The sequence below is a fragment of the Bubalus kerabau genome, chromosome 6, assembly GCF_029407905.1.
Source record: "Bubalus kerabau isolate K-KA32 ecotype Philippines breed swamp buffalo chromosome 6, PCC_UOA_SB_1v2, whole genome shotgun sequence".
Classification (NCBI taxonomy): domain Eukaryota; kingdom Metazoa; phylum Chordata; class Mammalia; order Artiodactyla; family Bovidae; genus Bubalus; species Bubalus kerabau.
The window spans coordinates 109,691,284-109,713,359 of NC_073629.1; the positions used below are offsets into that span (position 1 = coordinate 109,691,284).

Consider the following 22,076-nt stretch of genomic DNA (forward strand, 5'->3'; position numbering starts at 1 on the left):
GTTCAATCCCTGGGTCGGGAAGATCCCCTTGAGAAGGGAATGGCAACCCACTCCAGTATTCTTGCCTGGTGAATTCCATGGACAGAGGAGCCTGGCAGGGTACAGTCCACAGGGCTCCCTTCTCAAAAGTAGAAGCAGTTCCATGCTTAGTGAGGAGGAACAAGAGGAAACAGACTCCCCTCTGGAATGCTGCTACTGGCAAAGGCAGTGTTCCTGTGAGGTCCCCCCCATGTATTTATTTATAGTGAAGGGGAGATAAAGCATTGTCATAAGCGCACTGGGGGCTCTCTGGGACCCTGTGTATGTATTCATGAGGGTGAGCAAGCATGTGAGTATATGACTGCATGCACGGTGCATGTAGCAGTATATAATGTGTATACGTATATGCACATGTGTGCCTATGCACGAGTCAGCCTGTCTGGATGCTCGTGTGTCTTTCTGCTGGACCACAAGTGTCTGCATATATGCACTGGTGGGCACATGTGTGCCTGTGTCCCTGTGATCTGGGCATGTGGACACGTGACTATGACTGTGTGAAGTATGAGCTCGAGGGTCCACATGTATATGTATGTGGAGAGTACACTCATGTCTGTCTGCTTAAATGTCCCCATGGGTGTGCTTGCATAAGTGTGAGTGGGAGGATGGGCCCATGTATGTGTGTGTGTGTGTGTGCACATGCATGCACACGCCTGTTCCTGCCAATCCCCAGGCTGCGGCCCAGCCCTTTGACTATGCCAGAGCATCCCTCATGCATTACACATGAGCCCGTCTCTAAGCAGGGCTCCCGATCAAAGAGAAGCAGCATAAATAAGCCCAGTGCAGGCTCATTGGCGCTGATTGGATGCCCTTGCCTCCCTCCATGCTAAGATGCTCAGATTGGCTTCCAAGAGCCCAGTCCCTGCTCCCCACCGAGCTGCTGTCCTCGGCATCAAGCAGCACCTCCCGCAGCCCGCGCCGCCCTCACCCACCTTCCCTGCAAATGGTGCAGCGAGGAGGGCAGGGGAGGGACGCAGATGCTACCACCCAGCTGGGATGCTGGGGCGGAAGGGCCCAGGCTCACTGGGGCCTTGGGCCAGGAAGAACAACTGCACAGCCCCTGAAGAACCAGCTCCCCTTCCTCACTCTCCTGATCGCCAGTGAATTCTGCTTGCTGTCTGACCACCTTGTCTCCTGCTTTAATTCAAATGAAGTGCTTCTTGCCCAGCCTCCCTACCAATGGCACCAGCCATGGAACTGTTATGTAGGCAGAGAGGAACCTGAGTGTGGCTACATTAACCACACCTCGGATGATAAGCTAGAAGCAAAGATCCTCCCAGAAGGTCCCTGGACAAACTTACTTCCTCCCTGCCCCACCCCACCCTGCCTCACTTAGTCCAAGCCCTCCGCCTCCCCCACACCTGTACCGGGCCTGGGGGTAGCCTCCTTATGGTAGCTTTCAAATTAGAGCTGAAAGGAAACCTGAGCTAAACCTAGAGAATCAGAGGCCCAGAGGGGCTGGGTGAATTGATCAAGGCTCAGAGGAGCTGATGTACGGTCCGTTACTCTGTCTGCACACACACTGCCCTCTCCCTCAGCCCCTCTAGGGTCTTCTCCTGGAGGGGTGGGCCTCTCCCCTGCCCATGAGTGTGTACTGCAAGGTTGGCACTAGGGTTGAACAGGAATTGGCTCCAGAGGTTGCCGTTAGATGTCCTGGAGACACTGGCAAAGTCCACAATTACAGTAACATTTATTGAGCACTTCCTGTGTGCTAGGCAACGTTCTGAGCACTTTATCTGTATTCACACCTATCATCCTCATGACTCCCTAGAAGGCAGACACTATTACCACCCCCACATCGAACATACGGTGAAAGGAAGGCGCTGAAAGTAACCTGAGTTCATACTTCTTGCCTCATATCTAACAGCTGGTGAAACGCAGCATTGGGGTTTGAGCCCAAGTAGTCTGGCTCAAAGGCCTGTGCTCTTTGTCCCTGTGTCCATAGCATTTCTCCAAGGAGCCAACTACCATCCAGGAATTCCTTGGGGGAAGAATGAGGCCGTATCCTCCATAGCCTAGAACAGTCCTGGTACATCGTAGTTGCTTAAATACTGCATGTTGAGCGGATGCCGTTGTTGGATTAAAGGGTGGAATGAAAAGACGGCAGGAAGCAAGTAAAGCAAACACAGGAGACTGTGTTGAGGCTAGGAGCCCAGCAGGGAGCACCCCTGAAGGTTCCAGAGCCCAGGGCAGATGAACTTTGGTTCTGCGGTTAGCCTGTTTCCAGGTTAAGCTGCAAACCGTCTTAAAAAGCACCCCCTGATGGAGAGGAGCACTCGAGGGAGAGAATGCATCCCCATCCAAAGATGGCAACTGCAGGAAGTGGGGTGCCAGTCTCTTGGCGGTGGAGGGGGGTGGTGCTCCGCTCCAGATCCCTTGCCCCCTACTCTGTAGCCTGGGAGACACGTGGCTGGAGGCAGCCCGTCATTCCAAAGGAAATTTCATTTGAAGAGTTGTCAGGGAGCAGCAAGCATCACAAACAGCGTCTCCTGTGTTGTGCTCCCTCCGTCTTGGAAGATAAAAATTAATTAGGAGATAAAAAAGGAGGCCTTTGAAAGCACTGTTTGGCTGTAAAAATATGTAGGCAAAAATGTAAAGGAGGATGTGGGGAAAGCGTGTTCTCGGCAGGGCGGGCTGGGGAGCTTTGAAGAGAGAGGGTGTCGGAAGGCAGCTTCTCCAAGGATTTAGCCCTCTTTGGTCTTGCGGTAGGAGAGACATCACGCGTGGGAGAGACTGTGTGTGAAGCCACAGCTGCTTAGGAAAGCGACAGAGCTGGGGACCAAGACTTCCAGGCTCCCAGGGTCCCTGGCACCATCAGGCCCCACTGAGGGCATGGTGTCGCCCCATCCTAGCAACTGAGTCTGGAAGGTGCCTGGAGAGGCCATCCAGTCCAACTCCCACCTTCCAGCTGCTCAACAGACTCTGCCCTGGGCTGGAAGTCTCAGGAGGGTGCTCCCGAGCTCTGCCTCTAATTCCTCCTGAGCTGACTGCTGGCCTCTCTGATGGCACTTAGCAGAAGCAGAATAGGACAGAAATGCAGTGACCAGGCAGAATTGGGTGTGGTGCAGCCTGGCACAGTCAAGTCACATCAGTCTTAGAGTCAGACAGGCCAGGACTAGGGTCTTGGCTGTTGTCTCTGCTGGGTGACCATGGGGAAGTCACTTTATTCCTCTGAGCCTCAGTCTGCTCACCTGGATGACGGATTCTGAGTCCCACTGTGCCGCAATTAGCAAGGAGATTCAATGAACTACCGTGTATACAGTGGTTAGACCAGAGCCAGGCACACAGAGGCAAAGGCTTTCTTCTCTGATGTCCCTCCGTATGGCTGACCCAGAAGATGGGCAAACTGGCTGGCTCCTTTTCTCCTTTTTCCCTGTAGTCCCCTCCTGAGGCAAACAGGAGCCCCATGGAGAAACCACAGCCAGTAGACACCTGGAGAACCTCTCATCTTCCAGGTCCCTCCAGATTAGGTCCGGGGGGCATTGTGGAGGAGATTGGTGCCTCTGTCACAGGATGGCTGTCTACCTCTGCACAGAGCCGAGCACTTCAGGGGAGCCCAGAGGCCCTCAGAATAGAAGAGACACCGAGCAGGCGGCCCGAGGGGCAGCAACAGGTGCAGGGTCGGCCCGGGGATGATGGGATGTTATTGAGAATGACTCAGTTATGGTGAGCTCTCTGTGCCTCGGTTTTCTCACTTATGAAATGAGTATAATAATGATACTCCCCCCTGCCATAGAGGTGATTTTTGAGACGATTAAATGGGATAATTTATATAAGCAACTTCGAACCATACCTGACACAGGATATACATGCAATGAATGTCAGCTCTTTTTGTTGTTTATTTTCGGTGATACACAGCCCTGTTGAGCCCACAGATATAATTTTAGGGGCCAGATATTTCTTATATATATTATTTAGTGATCAGCATTTTAAAAAGGGAGATTTTTGCATTAAAAAGTCACATATCCAGCTTCTTGAAAACATGAAAGATGGAGTATCACTGAACCAGCGCTCATGCAGAGAGAGAGATTGTTGGGAGCCAAGAGGGCACTCGCCCTCTCAGCTTACCAGAACTCCATCCAGCCATCTTGACGTATTTACAGTATCCCTGCCTGGACCCTGTCAGCCCTGGAGTTTTCTACCACTGAGTCTTAAGTCATTTCATTTCTTTAGGAACTCTGCACTCTAGAAATTATTATCCCCAATTTCTGGATGAGAAAACCGAGCCTTAAAGAGAATTAAGGAGGCTTAAAAAGATAGAATGATGCCAGCCATTTATCAAGCACATCCTAGGAACTTAGCTCTATGCTAAATGTATCCCTATTTTACCCATGTGGAAAGAGAGGCTCAGAGATGTAACATCACTTGCCTGTGGTCACAGAAGGAGTTGGCATTTGAACCCAGGTAAGTGTGACACCAGAGTCCATGCAGTGGGGCCAACCTCTACCATTACCTCCATCCCCCGTCTGCAGCCCTCACCTCCTCACTTTCCCTACAGGGGCCAGTCTGCAACCCTTACCTCCTGACTCTCCCCTGCACGGGCCAGCCTCAGGGGATCATGCAGTCTGTAGAAGCAGCTGCTAGGCCAAAGGATCGGCAAGTCTGTGCTGGGAAGGTGGGCAGAGGTGGGGGCCTCAAGGAGCCCCCTGATCCCCATGAAAATAACCCAAGAGACATGATTAACTGCTCGAGTATGTGGATCCAATAAGGCCAAAGACTCCACATCCAGGGATAAGAAAGCCAATTAATCTGGGAAAAGGTCTCCTCTCCAGTATGGAAAATACCCGAGGTCTCGCATGGAATCACATTGCCACTGCCTCCCCGCATACATTGCCTGAGATTCAGCTCCCTTTGGAATTGATTTATGTTTATATATATATATATATATATATATATATATACACCTATATACATTTTCTTGTACAGAAATGTTAAATTCTCAAGATTAAATATCTTCAGTTGGGGAAAATCAATTTACTTCTTTGAGAAGGCTAGAATTGAAAGTCGTGAGCCTGAAACTTACTTTCTTGCCAATTTCACTGATAAAAAAAGCCTCTCCGTCCTGGCGTGTCGCCCTGTATCAGCTGCTCCAAACGATTCCATTAATTGATTGGGTGACTGGCCCTGAAACAGCGCTTCTTAAGGTTTCCACTGGAGCTGGGGGACAGGCAGGATTGCATTGGAGCCATAGTGATGTGGGACCATCTGCTGGGGTGGTGACTACTCGGGCCAGTGATGGAACTCGGACCGCTGGTGACCCGGCCCAGGAAGGTGGGAGAGGGGCTGAGATTCCAGGAAGGGCCCTGGCTGTAACCCTCCCTGCCTCAGAGGTACCAGAAGGAAGTTTCTCAGGGATGTACTCGGAATCATGGAATATCACTTAAGGACGGGACAGAATCTAAGGGGAATTAGAAACCATGAGTGGGTTTTGTGGAAAATGGGGATCCCAAGATATGAGACAACACAGGGGCTGGCCTTTCTGGGGAGGCAGGTTTCAGGCTCATCTGCCTGCAGGTGATGGAGATAGTGAATTTGTTGACACTGGAGCCAGGAGAGCAGAAACTATTGAAATCAGTATCACAGCCAGCTTCACGCTTTATTGTTACTTTTCACCTGAACTGGCCCAAGTTCTCTGGTGTCCTTTCCCATCTTCCTCATCCTGGCCCTTTATCTGCTGCGGTGTCTCTCCTCAAAGCCCATCAGCCCCAATACCAGTCCCTCCCCACTCCAGCCTCCAATGGAAATTCCTGTCTACATTTGTGATGGGGTGTTCCTGGGAAGAGCATATGTTTTGATGTCTGGCAGGCCTATGTATAGGAGGAACTAGGTGTTGGGGTGTTAAGGAAGAGAATTCAGGGAAGGGTTTCCAGAAACAGGAGAAGTTCTCCCCTTCTGACACAGAGGGAATGGGACAAGGCTCCCTGAGTGGTTCATTGTCAAGTTACTGATGGCTAGTTGTGGGGAGAATGAGTGGGTAAGCTGGGTGAGGAGCAGAGATGGCGGGATGGTTGGTGATGGGTAGGTGGACAAGAGAATGGGTGGGTATTGGATGGATGGATAAATAGGTAAAAGACTGGCTGGATAGTTGCATAGTTAGTAGAATGAATTGGCGTGTAGATAGTGTGAGAGGATAGGTGAGAATACAAACATGACGAAAAAGAGAATAGATGGGTGGTGGATGGGTGGGTGGATGGATATGTAGATGGAAGGATAGATAGTTGGATGGATGGACACATTAGGAGATAGAAGGGGAGCCCTGATGGGCTCAGCCACTCCTAATTCCCACCTCTAGGAGAAGAAGGAGAATTTGAAAGCAGGAGGGACTGGGATGGAAAAGGAGTTGAGGTGCTAAAATCACTGATGAGAGAATAGTATTTAGTTTTTATATATCTCCGGCTTCCCTGGTAGCTCAGGTGGTAAAGAATCTGCCTGCAACGTGGGAGACCTGGGTTCAATCCCTGGGTTGGGAAGATCCCCTGGAAGAGGCCATAGCAACCCACTCTAGTATTCTTGCCTGGAGAATCCCATGGACAGAAGAGCCCAATGGGCTACAGTCTATGGGATTGGAAAAGAGCTGGACACGACTTAGCAACTAGACAACAACAACAAACCAAGAAAGCAGAGTGCCTGAGGCTGTGTGTCCCTGGGAAGCAGGGATGACTGGACTTGGATAATCTTATTAGAGGAATAATTGCAACTGATTATCTGAGAAGCGACTATATTGGGAATAAAAGCAGCTTCTGTCAGCATGTGTGTAAGAGAGTATATCAGTTACCTGCTGCTACATAACAAATTACCCCAAACTTAGTGTCTTAAAACAACAATATTATGACCTCTCAGTCTGTGGGTCAGGAATCAGCACAGCATAGCTGGGTCGTCTGCAAAGGGCCTCTCACAGGCCAGGATCCATGTGGTGGCTAACGCTGCACCTCCAGGTCCAGCTTTCAGACTCACTCAAGTAATAGTTGGCAGCCTTCAGTTCCCCCTAGGCTGTTGGACTGAGGGCTTCCGTCTCCCCACTGACTGTTGGCTAGAGGCTGCCCTCTGATCCTTGTCATGTGGACCTCTCCACGGGGCAGCTCACAGCATAGCAGTGAGCTTCCATCAGAGCAGCAAGCCAGAGAGAGTACAAGCAAGGCAGAAGTCAGCCTCTCCTGTAACTTAATCTCAGATGTGAGATTTCCCATCACTCGTGGAAAAAGCGAAAGTGAAAGTCGCTCAGTCGTGTCTAACTCTTTGCGACCCCATGGACTATAAAGTCCATGGAATTCTCCAGGCCAGAATACTGCATTGGGTAACCTTTCCCTTCTCCAGGGAATCTTCCCAACCCAGGGATGGAAACCCGGTCTCCCGCATTGCAGGCAGATTCTTTACCAGCTGAGCCACAAGGGATGCCCAAGAATAGGGGAGTGGTAGCCTATCCCTTCTCAGCAAACCTTCCTGACCCAGGAATCAAACCAAGGTCTCCTGCATTACAGGCGGATTCTTTACCAGCTGAGCTATCAGGGAAGCCCATCACTCCTGGGGACAGGGGTTAAAAGCAAGTCACTGGGCCCAGCCCACACTGCAGGGGAAGGGATCTCACCAGGGTGTGAATCCCAGGGACAGGGATCATTGGAGCCAGTTTGAAGCTTCAGACTATGAGAATCCGGGCAGGAAAAGGGACAGAGTGAGAGCGGACCCGAGGGAGAAGCTGGAGGGGGCAGAGTCTGGGTAGCAGAAGTTATCTAGAAAATAAGAGACGTCTGGAGAGTCCGAAGAGCTGAAAATCAGGAATGTTCTTAAGGGCAAGAGCAGTTAAGTGTGGGGTTGGGGTGGGGAGCATCTGGGGCTACAGGAGGATGAAAAAGTTGAGAAGCAGGAATAGCTGATCATGGGACAGGCTGAGGATAGGCAGGAGTGGGATCAGCCAGCTTGCTGCTCCAGTGGAACCCACTGAGGGGCTCCAGGCATCTGAGCCCTCCCAGACCTTCGGCTTCAGGGCAGATAAACTCGCAGGAGGAGAGTGTCTGTGAGGTGCCCTCAGACCCTATGCCCAAAGGCGGCATCACTGGCACTCAAGAGATTCTGGGCTCAGGTGGAATCTCGAGTGAGGCACTGCCCGCTGCTCTGGGGCTCCCTCCTCCCCAGGCCCTTTTGGAGGGACAGCCCTTAAAACTAGGAGGCACCTGGAGAGTCGAAGGTCCACTGTCCTCCCAGCCCCCTCCCCCGCCACTCCTGACAGTCACAGCTTCTCCCTTCTCCTCCAGCCCCACACCAGCCTCTTGGAGCACACCCATGCCATCACGCACCCCGGAAATGGGCCAGGTGCCAGTCAGACAGGCCGATATCACAGACGGGCACAGCCAGACTCAGAAAAAGCCAGGGACAGTGGGGACTGCAGAGCCACCTGCTCCCCTGGGATGCATGGAGGTGGGGCTGATCCCTGCTGGGAGCAGGCAGCCGGCAGACATTAAGATCCCGAGAAATCTCATGAAGGCATGCTCCTTGTTCTGCCCAGTCCTTTCCAGCAGCAAGAGACACTGAACCTCTCCTGGCCCCCAGGCCCTCCCTGAGTTCCCCCAGCTGGGGATCAAGCACAACAGCCCGCTCACCAGCCTGTTCTCAAGGATGCTGGTTCCACCCAGGCAGCAGCATCCAGCCTGGGACACTCTGGAACCAGAGGGTGAAGGGGCCTCTGGACCACCTGCTCTGACTACCCCTACTCTCCTGCCCTCTCAGCAATTCTCACCCTGCTTCTCTTTCACTATATTGATGGAGAACAGACAGGAACCCTTGCCTGAGACAAACGTTCCCCAGGAACATGGTGCATAAGAGGGAATGCTTGAAGTGGGAGTAGGGGGCCCAGAATCCACCGAGCTTTGCCCTCCTCAGCATCCACCCACCTTTCCGGCCACCCTCACAGCGGTTTCTAAGAGGCAGGGACGCTCAGTGGTTAGGAGCATGGACTCTGGAGTCAGATAGCTCGGTTTTGCCAGTTTGTGTCTGAGTAAATCAGGCAAATTGAGGCACAGCTAAACTCCATTCTCTTATCTGTAAACTGGAGCTAGTAATAGTACTGGGTTGGCCGAAAAGTTCATTTGGGTTTTTCCATAAGATGCCATGGAAAAACCAAAACAAAATTTTGGCCAACCCATACCTGCCCCCTTTGACTATGGGGAAGAATCAGTGAGTTCATGCAGGCAAAACACTTGGAACATGACCTGCATGTGTTTAATTGTTTAATAAATCTTAGAGAAATAAAAAAGTTTTTAAAGAAAAGCCTGAAGACCTCTTGTGCCACGGCAAAGAGTCAAGGGTTTCCATGTGGGTGGGCCTGAGTCTGACTCTCAGCTTTACTATCAGATGCCACGTGTTTGAGGACATACCCTCCCAGGGCCTTAGTTTCCACATCTGAGCAGTGGGTGGAACTCACTCACTCTAAGGACTGTGCACAGGATTCAGTGACCCAGGCCCTGCTGAGAGTGAGCAGTGCTTGGCCCCTGTGTGGTCAGTAACTGTGTGTGCATCACCCCCACTGCTTCCCCGTGGCCCAGAAATCCAAGATCTCCACCTTCGAGAAGATGTGGGCCTTCATGAGCAGCAAACCTTCGGCGCTGGTGAAGAACAACGAGGAGGGCATCCAGCGGACGCTGACGGCTGACTACGCACTGCTCATGGAATCGACCACCATCGAGTACGTCACCCAGAGGAACTGCAACCTCACCCAGATCGGGGGCCTCATCGACTCCAAGGGCTATGGCATCGGCACGCCCATGGGTGAGCACAGGGGCTGCAGACAGGAGGGCGGCGGGGGACAGAGGTGGGCAAGACCCCCAGGTTCACTCTTGTGCACACGTGGTTTCCCACTCCCTCTCTCAGATCACCCCCTGAGCCTTGAAAGGGCTCAGCCCAGAAACAAAACGGCAGAGTCATAACCCTCCTGTGGTCAGCGCCGGCCTGAGCAGAGGAGACCCGGGGGCAGACACAGAGATGGGGGTCAGTTCAAGGTCTTGCCTCCTCTCTCTCACCTCATCCCTGCTGAGGCAGCTCAGATACACTGGGCCTTCCAGAGGCCTGCGGGGACAGGGATTCATAGGCAAGACTCTCCACCCTGGATCCGTGGAGACACCACTGATGAATTAAAAGAGGGGCCTCCTGGCACTGGGGGCCCCCTTCGGAAGAGTGTGCTGAGAGGGCTAGTGGCAGTGGCTAGCCCCTGCCAGGGTGTTGGCGGGGGCGCACAGATGGGCTGAAGGCCGCTGATGGCCAGGGCCCCCTCTCCCCCACCCAGGCTCCCCGTACCGGGACAAGATCACCATTGCCATCCTGCAGCTCCAGGAGGAGGACAAGCTGCACATCATGAAGGAGAAGTGGTGGCGGGGCAGCGGGTGTCCCGAGGAGGAAAACAAAGAGGCCAGCGCCCTGGGCATCCAGAAGATCGGGGGCATCTTCATCGTCCTCGCCGCCGGGCTGGTCCTGTCTGTGCTGGTGGCTGTGGGCGAGTTTGTGTACAAGCTCCGCAAGACCGCAGAGCGAGAGCAGGTAAACCTCCAAGAACTGGAGCAGGCATGGGGAACGGACAGAACAGATCAGGGACCACACTGGCTTCACCCTCCTTAGGTGCCAGGTGCAAGGTGGTGTCCGATCCCACCCCTCCACCCATAGCCCACTCTGCGTCCCATTCTCCAGGAAGCCCTACCAGCCCCATTCTGCATGCTTTCCCATCATGCTGGCTCCACGCCAGGCCATGCCCATCATCCCCAGCTGGACCACGCACTAGCCTCTGGTCGGGTCTTCCTGCCTCCTCTCTTCCTCTCCACCAGCTGCTCTCCATACAGCAGCCAGTGCCCTGTTTAAAACTTAATTCGAACCATGTCGTTCCCCTGCATAAACCCCTCCAGGGTAATTGTGGATGCTTCGTGATGCTTACATAGGGGTTCATTATACTGTTCTCTTTACTTCTGCATATATTTGGAAATTTCCATAATCAAAAGTTTAACAGAGAAAAAGAGTTAAGAGGGCTAGCCCAAGCTTGCTAGGTTCACCCCCTCTGATTAATTCACGTGTGGTTGGACAGTGGTTCTGGGTCCCAGTAGCAAATTGGAATCACAGGGAGAAAGTGTTTTAAGTGCTAATACCCTGGCCTCACTCCCAGAGACTGTGTTTTAATCAGTCTGTGGTGGCCCCTGGGATTGGCTTCTTAAGAAAGTGTACGGAGTGATTTGAATGTGTACCTTGAGTGGAGGGCCAGTGGTCTGTGGGGAAGCTCTTCTCACAAGGAAGTTGAAAGGGAGACAGGACAAGTGTAGAAGGAGATTGCAGTTAAGTCTTCTGTATAAGATGCACTTATACATCCAACCAAAATTCAGTGGAGTCGTTTCTAATCAGTAAGCTGGAGTGAGGAAAGAGGAAGGGCAAAGATAATTCTTGGTGTTCAAGTTCTCACAGGTGTGAGAAAAGGGACATGTTACCACATTGCTCAGGGGGAGTCCAAGAGGTTAAGTTTCTGGAAGGTAACTCTGCAGTATGGCCAGAGTCTTTAAAGGAGGCTACATGTTTTGATCAGTCAATTTCTACTTTTAGAAATGTACCCAGTAGAAGTGGCCAAAACATGTGCAATTTTATTGACAAGAATGTTCATTGACGTGTTCATTGTAATGTGAAAAAAAAATGTGAGAAAACCTAAATGTTCAATAATTGGGAATGGTTTTAAAAATTATGATTCATCTAAGAAGAACAATCAAATCCTTTAGGTTACATTAGAATTACATTACAATTGAAATGCGCTCCAAATTCCACTAAAAAGCCTACAGGATCTAGTCCTTACCCACCTCTCCAGCCTCCTCCTTCCCACTCTCCCCTCTCTTACTCTGCTCCACACACACTGGCCACGTTTTTAGTCCCTAACCAGCCAAGCACATTTCTGCCTTAGGGCCTTTGCACATGCTGTTCCAGCACCCTGCACTGTGCTTCTCCCAGAGCCCCATATTCTTAGAGTCTTCTGGTCATCAGCTGAAGCTCAAGTAGTCTTTCCCTCCTATCCCCACTCCCCACCCAACTCTATCCCATTTCAATGCTTTATTCTCTTAATAGTTATCTCTTTCTGAAACTATTTATTTGTTCACATGTTTATTATCTGTTTCTATCCCATCATCAGCGTTCCCTGAGCACTAGGACCTTGTCTGTATTTTTCACTGCTCTGTGCCTAACACCTAGAACATCAGTGCCTGGCACAGAATTCAGCTCAGTTCAGTTCAGTCGCTCAGTCGTGTCCGACTCTTTGTGACCCCATGGACTGCAGCACACCAGGCCTCCCTGTCCTTCACCAACCCCAGAGTTTACTCAAACTCATGGCCATTGAGTCAGTGATGCCATCCGGCCATCTCATCCTCTGTCATCCCCTTCTCCTCCCGCCTTCAATCTTTCCCAGCATCAGGGTCTTTTCAAATGAGTCAGTTCTTCACATCAGGTGGCCAAAGCATTGGAGTTTCAGCTTCAACATCAATCCTTCCAATGACTATTCAGGACTGATTTCCTTTAGGATGGACTGGTTGGATCTCCTTGCAGTCCAAGGGACTCTCAAGAGTCCAACAGTTCAAAAACATCAATTCTTCGGCGCTCAGCTTTCTTTATAGTCCAACTCTCACATCCATACATGACCACTGGAAAAACCATAGCTTTGACTAGACGGACCTTTGTTGGCAAAGTAATGTCTCTGCTTTTTAATATATTGTCCAGGTTGGTCATAACTTTTCTTTCAAGGAGCAAGTGTCTTTTAATTTCATGGCTGCAGACACCATCTGCAGTGATTTTGGAGCCCAAAAAGAAAAGTCTGACACTGTTTCCACTGTTTCCCCATCTATTTCCTATGAAGTGATGGGACCAGATGCCATGATCTTCGTTTTCTGAATGTTGAGCTTTAAGCCAACTTTTTCACTCTCCTCTTTCACTTTCATCAAGAAGCTCTTTAGTTCTTCTTCACTTTCTGCCATAAGGGTGGTGCTATCTGCATATCTGAGGTTCTTGATATTTCTCCTGGCAATCTTGATTCCAGCTTGTGCTTCATCCAGCCCAGAAATTCTCATGATGTACTCTGCATATAAGTTAAATAAGCAGGGTGACAATATACAGCCTTGACGTACTCCTTTTCCTATTTGGAACCAGTCTGTTGTTCCATGTCCAGTTCTAACTGTTGCTTCCTGACCTGCATACAAATTTCTCAAGAAGCAGGTTGGGTGGTCTGGTATTCCCATCTCTTTAAGAATCTTCCACAGTTTGTTGCGATCCACACAGTCAAAGGCTTTGGTGTAGTCAATAAAGCAGAAATAGATGTTTTTCTGGAATCCTCTTGCTTTTTCAATGATCCAACAGATGTTGGCAATTTGATCTCTGGTTCCTCTGTCTTTTCTAAATCCAGCTTGAACATCTGGAAGTTCATGGTTCACATACTGTTGAAGCCTGGCTTGGAGAATTTTAAGCATTTCTTTACTAGTGTGTGAGATGAGTACAATTGTGTGGTAGTTTGAACATTCTTTGGTATTGCCTTTCTTTGGGATTGGAATGAAAACTGACCTTTTCCAGTCCTGTGGCCACTGCTGAGTTTTCCAAATTTGCTGGCATATTGAGTGCAGCACTTTCACAGCATCATCTTTCAGGATTTGAAATAGCTCAACTGGAATTCCAACACCTCCACTAGCTTTGTTCGTAGTGATGCTTCCTAAGGCCCACTTGACTTTGCACTCCAGGATGTCAGGCTCTAGGTGAGTGATCACACCATCGTGGTTATCTGGGTCATGAAGATCTTTTTTGTACAGTTCTTCTGTGTATTCTTGTCACCTCTTCTTAATATCTTCTGCTTCTGTTAGGTCCATACCATTTCTGTCCTTTATCGAGCCCATCTTTGCATGAAATGTTCCCTTGGTATCCCTAATTTTCTTGAAGAGATCTCTAGTCTTTCCCATTCTATTGTTTTCCTCTATTTCTTTGCATTGATCACTGAGGAAGACTTTCTTATCTTTCCTTGTTATTCTTTGGAACTCTGCATTCAAATTGGTATATCTTTCCTTTTCTCCTTTGTTTTTCATTTCTCTTCTATTCACAGCTATTTGTAAGGCCTCATCAGACAACCATTGCCTTTTTGCATTTCTTTTTCTTGGGGATGGTCTTGATCCCTGTCTCCTGTACAATGTCATGAACCTCCGTCCATAGTTCTTCAGGTACTCTGTCTATCAGATCTAATTCCTTGAATCTATTTCTCACTTCCACTGTATAATCATTAAGGGATTTGACTTAGGTCATACCTGAATGGTCTAGTGGTTTTCCCTACTTTCTTCAATTTAAGTCTGAATTTGGCAATAAGAAGCTCATGATCTGAGCCACAGTCAGCTCCTGGTCTTGTTTTTGCTGACTGTATAGGGCTTCTCCATCTTTGGCTGCAAAGAATATAATCAATCTGATTTCAGTGTTGACCATCTGGTGATGTCCATGTGCAGAGTCTTCTGTTGTGTTGTTGGAAGAGGGTGTTTGCTATGACCAGTGCATTTTCTTGGCAAAACTCTATTAGCCTTTGCCCTGCTTCATTCTGTATTCCAAGGCCAAATTTGCCTGTTACTCCAGGTGTTTCTTGACTTCCTACTTTTGCATTCCAGTCCCCTATAATGAAAAGGACATCTTTTGGGGGTGTTAGTTCTAGAAGGTCTTGTAGGTCTTCATAGAACTGTTCAACTTCAGCTTCTTAAGCATTACTGGTCAGGGCTTGGATTACCGTGATACTGAATGCTTTGCCTTGGAAATGAACAGAGATCATTCTGTCGTTTTTGATACTGCATCCAAGTACTTCATTGGACTCTTTTGTTGATCATGATGGCTACTCCATTTCTTTGAAGGGATTCTTGCCCACAGTAGGAGATATGATGGTCATCTAGGTTAAATTCACCCATTCCAGTCCATCTTAGTTCACTGATTCCTAGAATGTCAACATTCACTCTTGCCATCTCCTGTTTGACCACTTCCAATTTGCCTTGATTCATGGACCTAACATTCCAGGTTCCTATGCAATCTTGCTCTTTACAGCATCGGACTTTACTTCTGTCATCAGTCACATCCACAACTGGGTGTTGTGTTTGCTTTGGCTCCATCTCTTCGTTGTTTCTGGAATTATTTCTCCACTGATCTGCAGTAGAATATTGGGCACCTACTGACCTGGGGAGTTCATCTTTCAGTGTCACATGGACTACAGCCTTGTATAACTCAATGAAACTATGAGCCATGCTGTGTAGGGCCACCCAAAACAGACAGATCAGGGTGGAGAGTTCTGACAAAACATGATCCCCTGGAGAAGGGAATGGCAAACCACTTCAGTATTCTTGCCTTGAGAACCCCATGAACAGTATGAACAGTATGAAAATGGCACAGAGTAGGTCTCAGTAAATAGTTGCAGAATGAAGAGGGGACGTAAGGAGGGAAGACATCCTGCATTTAGTGGAGGAGCAAGAGGAAGCTTGGTGAGGTCACACAGAGGGTAAGAGACAGAATTCAAAGCCTAAGTCCTCGTTCCCCAGTACCATATGACCTAACTACAACCTATCTGAGTGCTGATGCCCAGGCCTCCCCGGGCAAGTTGAGACATTGACAGCCTGCTGCCTTCTCAGCAAGCCATGGGACAGCCTCTGGCAGCTGGTCTCGTAGAAGCCACTGCCATCAGATACCTGTGGGCAGTGCTGCACTTGAGCTGTCCCTCTTGGATACCCACAGGGACCCAAGCCAGCAAAAGCCCTACAGGGATGTGCCTTCCCATTGAGAAATCTGTACTAGGCTTTCCTGAATGGGAGCAAAGTGACTCCTCCCTTCAATGGGAACCCCTTTCACAGAGGTCATCCATATATTCATTAAGTGTTTCTTAAGCCCTGACTCTGAGCCAGGCCTAGAGCTGGAGGCTGGGCTCATAGGATGAAACTGCTGGTTCCTGCCCTCAGAAGCTAGTGGAGAGAAGTCAAGCAGGTGAACTACTCAGACTTTAATGTGCATGCCAGTCAGAACCACAGTTTGTTCATCAGTAAAATGGGGCTAAGATGATATCACCTTAGATTCCAAACAAGGACGTGATGCTTTCTGGGGTGCTCTCCAAACTACCTGGGCTTCCCTAGTGGTTCAGTGGTAAAGAACCCACCTGCCAATGCAAGAAATGTGGTTCAGTCCCTGGGTTGGAAAGATCCCCTGGAGAAGGAAATGGCAACCCACTCCAGTATTCTTGCCCAGGAAATCCCATGGACAGAGGAGCCTGGCAGTCTACAATCCATGCGGTTGCAAAAGAGTTGGACACAACTTAGTGACTAAACAACAACAACCCACACTAATCACCTTGCAGGGGGCAGAGGGTGGGTGGCGTAAAGCTGTGAAGGAAACCCAGAGGCCTTAGCACAGGCTCTGGGAGGAAGGGGAGGAGTTGGCTGGAGTTCCATGGCCGGGCCTCACCCCTGTGCTCCTTTCCCTCCCACCCCCGACCCCAGCGTTCCTTCTGCAGCACCGTGGCTGACGAGATCCGCTTCTCCCTTACCTGCCAGCGTCGGGTCAAGCACAAGCCGCAGCCTCCCATGATGGTGAAGACTGACGCCGTCATCAACATGCACACATTCAATGATCGCCGGCTTCCAGGCAAAGACAGCATGACCTGCAGCACATCATTGGCCCCCGTATTCCCCTAGGCACAGGTGGGGTGGGGACTGCCAGCCTGGGGGCAAGGTGGAGGAAAGCAAAGGAGACTGGAAGAACATCCCCAAGCCCCACACTGGACTTGGGGACTAGAGCTGCTGCCTGCCTGTTGGGCCAAGAGCCCTCTGCCCTTACCTACCAGGAAACCAGCAGGCCCCCAGGCCAGCTGCTTGGTCTTCACCCTCCTCTTGTTTCTTCTATGGGTTTCTAAAGCTGCCAGCCAAGACAGCCAAGGCCAAAGGAAGCACATGCCTCTCTCAGGCCAAATTCACCTGCCCCTCAACTCTCTTCTATAGTCAGAAGTTTCTACCATGGCCCTGCAGGGGCCAAAGAAAACAGGAAACAGCTCTCATGTTGCCGCTCCTTCCCCACGAGGGCAGGCCTCCTGGAACTTGACTATGAGACCAGAGACACAGACCTTGGGTACCGAAAAGGATGTTATCGTTTGGCTGCCCATGTTGCCGCTCCTTCCCCACGAGGGCAGGCCTCCTGGAACTTGACTATGAGACCAGAGACACAGACCTTGGGTACCGAAAAGGATGTTATCGTTTGGCTGCCGATGGGAGCTGAAGCTGGAGGACAGCCACCCCACATGCCTGGTCAGAAGGAAGAACTCATCCCCCAGGGGCTGCTCACATGGTCCTCATCTCCTGGACTTGACACCACCCATGGTGGAGCCCCTGTTTGGGCAAAGTTAAAGGCAGGAGCCCCGCAGGGAAAAAGAGGAGTTTGGAGTCTGGGAGAGAGGAGGATGCACAGAGAATGCCAATTTGAATTCTTCCAGACAATGTCCCAAAGGGTCCTGCTCCTTTAGAAGGTCTCTAGGAGTGGGAGAGTGGTCAGAGCAAATTCTCCTCCCCATTGTGACTGGAGGAGAAAGGACCCGTGGGATCTCTCGCAAAGGATGCCCAGAGACTCGGCCAGAGGAACAGTGGATTCCATGGAAATCCCACAGGCCCTCAAGCCATTGGATTTTATTTTGCTGGTTTCCAAGCTGTTTTCTAAACCCCAGTGGCATTAGGACGCTTGAGCTCTTTGCCATCTACTCTTCAGCAACTCCCCATTCCTGGCCAGTTGACCTTGACCGTCTTCTGTCATCATGGAAGGAGAAAAGTAGCCTAGATTGAAGTGAACATTGTCACCTTCCTCCAAGGAGGATCAAGTCCACGGCACAGGCTCACTTTGGGGTAGATGGGGAAAGCTGGACTGGGGGGCGCTTAAAGAACTCCATGCCTCCTGGACTTGTCAAACCTGAAGATGCCCCCCAGAGAAAGAAAATTTCCAGGGAGCAGAATAGCCTCCCTGGTAGAGGCCTCTGGAGTGGGGAGGCTGAAGCTGCCTCCTGGAGGATTAACCAAAGACCCCACACAGAGATACAAGGTTGTGGTGGCCCCTGGTCTCTTGTCCAGAGGAGCTGGGACCTTGTGGGGTTTGGGGGTTCAGCAGAGGAGGTGCAGCGAGGGGTGGGCCAGGTGATATGTGGGTTCCAGCCAGCTGGGACAGATACTCTAGGTCTGAGACATAAGATTCTGGGAGGAGAATGAGACGTGGAGGGATTAGGAACAAAGTGTCCTTAAAGAGAGCATGATGAGGCCAGCAAGGCTGCCCATGGCCAAGGACAGAGGGCAGGCTTTGTGCCAGGGAAAGGGGGCTGGAAATCTGTACAGAGACCAGGAGACACCAGACACCCACCCCCTGCCACTCTTCTGCTTCTGCTTGGGACCCTGGTTAAGAAAAGAGCCACATTTAGGTCTCAAGAACCTTCTCAGCTGGGGTGAAGGGTAATCTCTAACTCTCCTCAGGAGTCCCAGAGCAGGAGAGCACAGTGGACGCATGTGATAACTATCGTCCCTTCTCCAAACTGGGCCAAACCAGCTGGTTCCCAGGGCCACAGCAGTTCCGACAGGCTGTGAGCACTGGAGGTGGGAGAAGAGGGATGGAAGGCCACGTGGCCAGCACGCATCATGATAGGAAAAGCCATGCTGTTGTGAGCTCCTGGATGTAGGAATGTATGTGTGTGTGTGTGTGCGTGCGCATATATGTGTATCTTCGTATGTCTGATCTTTGGGGGCTGGGCATGAAGGATAAATGAGGGCATGTAACAGAGTCCTGGGCATGCAATAATAGAAGAATCCTTTGGGTTCTGATGTGTGTGTGTGTGTGCACGTGTGTGTGAATTTGGGGTGAAGGAGATAAATCTGGACAAGCAGCAGGACCCCATACATGTAAAAACAGGAGAAGCCATGCCATATTGGGGTTCTGGTGAGTATACATATGTACACATACGTGAACAACTGTGTATGCTTATGTGTGTGTGTGTGTGTGTGTGTGCGCGTGCACGCTTTTGTGCACCTAATGGCAGAGGGTGGAGGACAAGATAAAATATGTTTTAATGGAGAAGCTACTGCTGCTGCTAAGTTGCTTGAGTCATGTCCGACTCTGTGCGACCCCATAGATGGCAGCCCACCAGGCTCCCCCATCCCTGGGATTCTCCAGGCAAGAACACTGGAGTGGGTTGCCATTTCCTTCTCCAATGCATGAAAGTGAAAAGTGAAAGTGAAGTCGCTCAGTTGTGTCCGACTCTTTGCGACCCCATGGACTGCAGCCCACCAGGCTCCTCTGTCCATGGGATTTTCCAGGCAAGAGTACTGGAGTGGGGTGCCATTGCCTTCTCCAATGGAGAAGCTAAATGTTTAAATGGAGAAGCCATGTCATCCAGGTGTCTGTTTGTGAGCACGTGTGCATGTGTGTGTGCAGTGGAGGGAACTAGACTGGTGCACAGCACAAGGGAGTGCATGTTGTATGTGAGGAGCCACGTGGGCCTGGAGTTCATGTGTGTGTTCACATATGTGTGTTCAAACGTGCACATATGTTCCAGCTCACAATAGGAGCAGAGATGGACAATCAGGAAGGGAACTAGAGTCTGGGTACACTTCTGCCATGGAGAGAGGTCATTTGTCACAAAGATTTGCTGAGATTACATTGGCCTGGGGAGACTGGGCCAAGTGGGGAGGAAACCCTGCAGGGACCCACAGCTCGTGACTTCTTTGCTCTCTGTGGAGTGTCCTATTTGAAGGGAAAATGACTGTTTTGGGCAATTTCCAGATAGCCAGATTCTGATGAAGGTATTTGCCAACTTTTTCTCACCAATCACAGACATGAGCCACTCTCTTTATCTGGTCTACTTTCATAGCACATGCCCACGTCCATGTTCGTATCACACACTCGACCGTGTGTGTGCTTTTGTGTGTGACACGCCATGAACGTGTCATTTCTTCTGAGGCTATGCACATATATAGACTGTGATGGCAGGAAGAGTAGGAGGTGGTGGGGTAGAAAGAACTTCATCAAAGGAGGGGAGGAAGGTGGAACTCAGTGGCACAATTCCATTAGGGAAATTCCCTGAAAGGGACTGAAATTATTTCTCAAGTCCTACATGGAGATGGGAGGACACACAGCCTGGTATCGCCTTCCATTCAAGCCTTATGTCCATGTGTGGATAATGGCTCCAACTCCGCCTGATGATCTGTGTTTCTCCAAGACCAGCCCAGCATTCAGAGTGCAGCGGAGGTCGCTTCCCTCCGAATGTGAGCTCTGTCCCAGGGGACGAAGGTGCTGCTGCATCTTGGGGTGGGAGCCAGGGAACTATTCCCAGCAAGGTGGGTCAAGTGGAAATAACGTTCAGGGCCACCTGCCTGTGGGCGTGGATCTGAGCCATGGCAAGTGTGCATGTGCACACACGGAGGCACTGAGGTCATGGCAGCTCAACACTGGTTTGGATAGAGAGGATGGGACTGGCCCAAGCAGGCACTGGACTGTTCCTGTCCAGCACATATCGGCCCTGAAGAGAAGAGCACCCCTACCTTCCACCTCCATCCCCCACCCCAAAACGCCAGTGCCTCCCCTCAGCCTGCTCCAACTGGCCAGATTGAGGGGCAGCACTGGATACATACACACCCTGCCAAGGCCCTGGGGGTGGGGCCACGAGGCCTCATTTTCTCTCTCCCCTTGACCTGTTACTGGTCCATCTTCTGTGGACAGATAAGAAAAACCTGAGAACTTTGTCACCATTCAGTGGGCCCCACGCTGGGCTTGTGTCTCAAGACAGGTAAGGCCCCCTTGGCCAAGGGGCTGACTCTGAGTCTCTGAAGGGTGGGAGTACCTCCCCTGCTCACAGCCAAGACTCTGTCTCCACTAGCCGAGCCCACAGGTTCCCCACAAGGCCCCAGGCATGGGCAGAGGGCAAGTCCAGCCCTGGATGGAGGAGGGCTGTGGCAGTGGAGAGAAGGCTCCACGTGGTTAGAAGGCACTCCTCCCTAAGCCCCAGGAAAGCAGAAGTCAGACACAGGCACCCGCTCAACCCAGAACAGTGGGAAGCTCCCTCCCCGACATCTCCCAGGTGGGCATGCCATGTGTGGGCTGGCGGCTGCGGCTTCATCACTCAGCATGAAGCCCATCCCTTCCCAGACCCTTCCCAGCTCTCTGCTCCGGCCCACATCTCTGGTCACATGTGGACAGTCATCTGGGAAGGCCTTAGCAATCTGGACAAACAGCTGTATGGACTTAACCTCTGAGATGGGCCCAGCCCCGTGGACAGACTCAAGAAGTGCGCCCAGCTCTGTAGACGGGCCTCTGGACTAGACCCATCAGGAAAAGCCCCGGGCTGGGAGGACCCATCTGGAACGGGCCCCAGTAGAAGGGTCCTGCCATCGGTCCCCCGGCCAGCCTGAATGGAGCCTTCCTCTCTGTCCTGGCTTTGCCCAGGAGTTAGAAGTTCAGAGCTGAGGCCATACATGAAAGTCACAAAACTGTTTCTGGTAGAAGGTTAAAGTTCTGTACAGTATATATATGAATGTAAAAAGATATATATATATGCTGTATATATATATATATATATATGCACAGTGTATATATGACCTGTAGCCCATGTGTATATGCACCCCTCCCCGCACGTCTGCACACAGAGTGTACATTACCCAGCCAGTGTGGGTGGGGACCAGGTGAGCGGCGGGGGCTGCAGCTGCAGAGTCTGGGATGGAGGCTGCTTGGGGCAGGGGCTGTGAAGAGCCCTGTGGGGGACGGGAAGGGCCCATGCACGTCAGAGCTGCAGAACCTGAGCAGGAAGGGAGAACCGAGGGGCTGGTGGATAGGCCTCCTGAGGACGACAGGAGTGGTCCAAGGGCCTTGTCTGCATCTGAGAGGCTCTGAGGATTGTCGGGCCCCTGTCTGGGGGGCAGTGCCGTACAGTACTGGGCTCCTGGGCCAATATGACAGCCGAAGCCCCCGGGCAGTTAGCAGGGAGCTGGAAGGGCTGGGAAAGAGGGGGCCACTCGCTGGACCAGCTCTCA

At 51.0% G+C, this 22,076-nt stretch overlaps 1 protein-coding gene across 1 annotated transcript in view; it reads left to right on the forward strand.

The window, feature by feature from the left end:
• GRIK3 (glutamate ionotropic receptor kainate type subunit 3) overlaps positions 1-16,962 on the forward strand; it is a 253,335-nt gene extending 236,373 nt beyond the window's left edge. Inside the window, exons 14-16 of the mRNA XM_055586371.1 lie at positions 9,573-9,795; positions 10,310-10,560; positions 16,527-16,962. Of these exons, the coding sequence (XP_055442346.1) occupies positions 9,573-9,795; positions 10,310-10,560; positions 16,527-16,721 (669 nt within the window). The 3' untranslated portion in view covers positions 16,722-16,962. The remainder of the gene's footprint in view (positions 1-9,572; positions 9,796-10,309; positions 10,561-16,526) is intronic.
• The last annotated feature ends 5,114 nt before the right edge of the window (positions 16,963-22,076 follow it).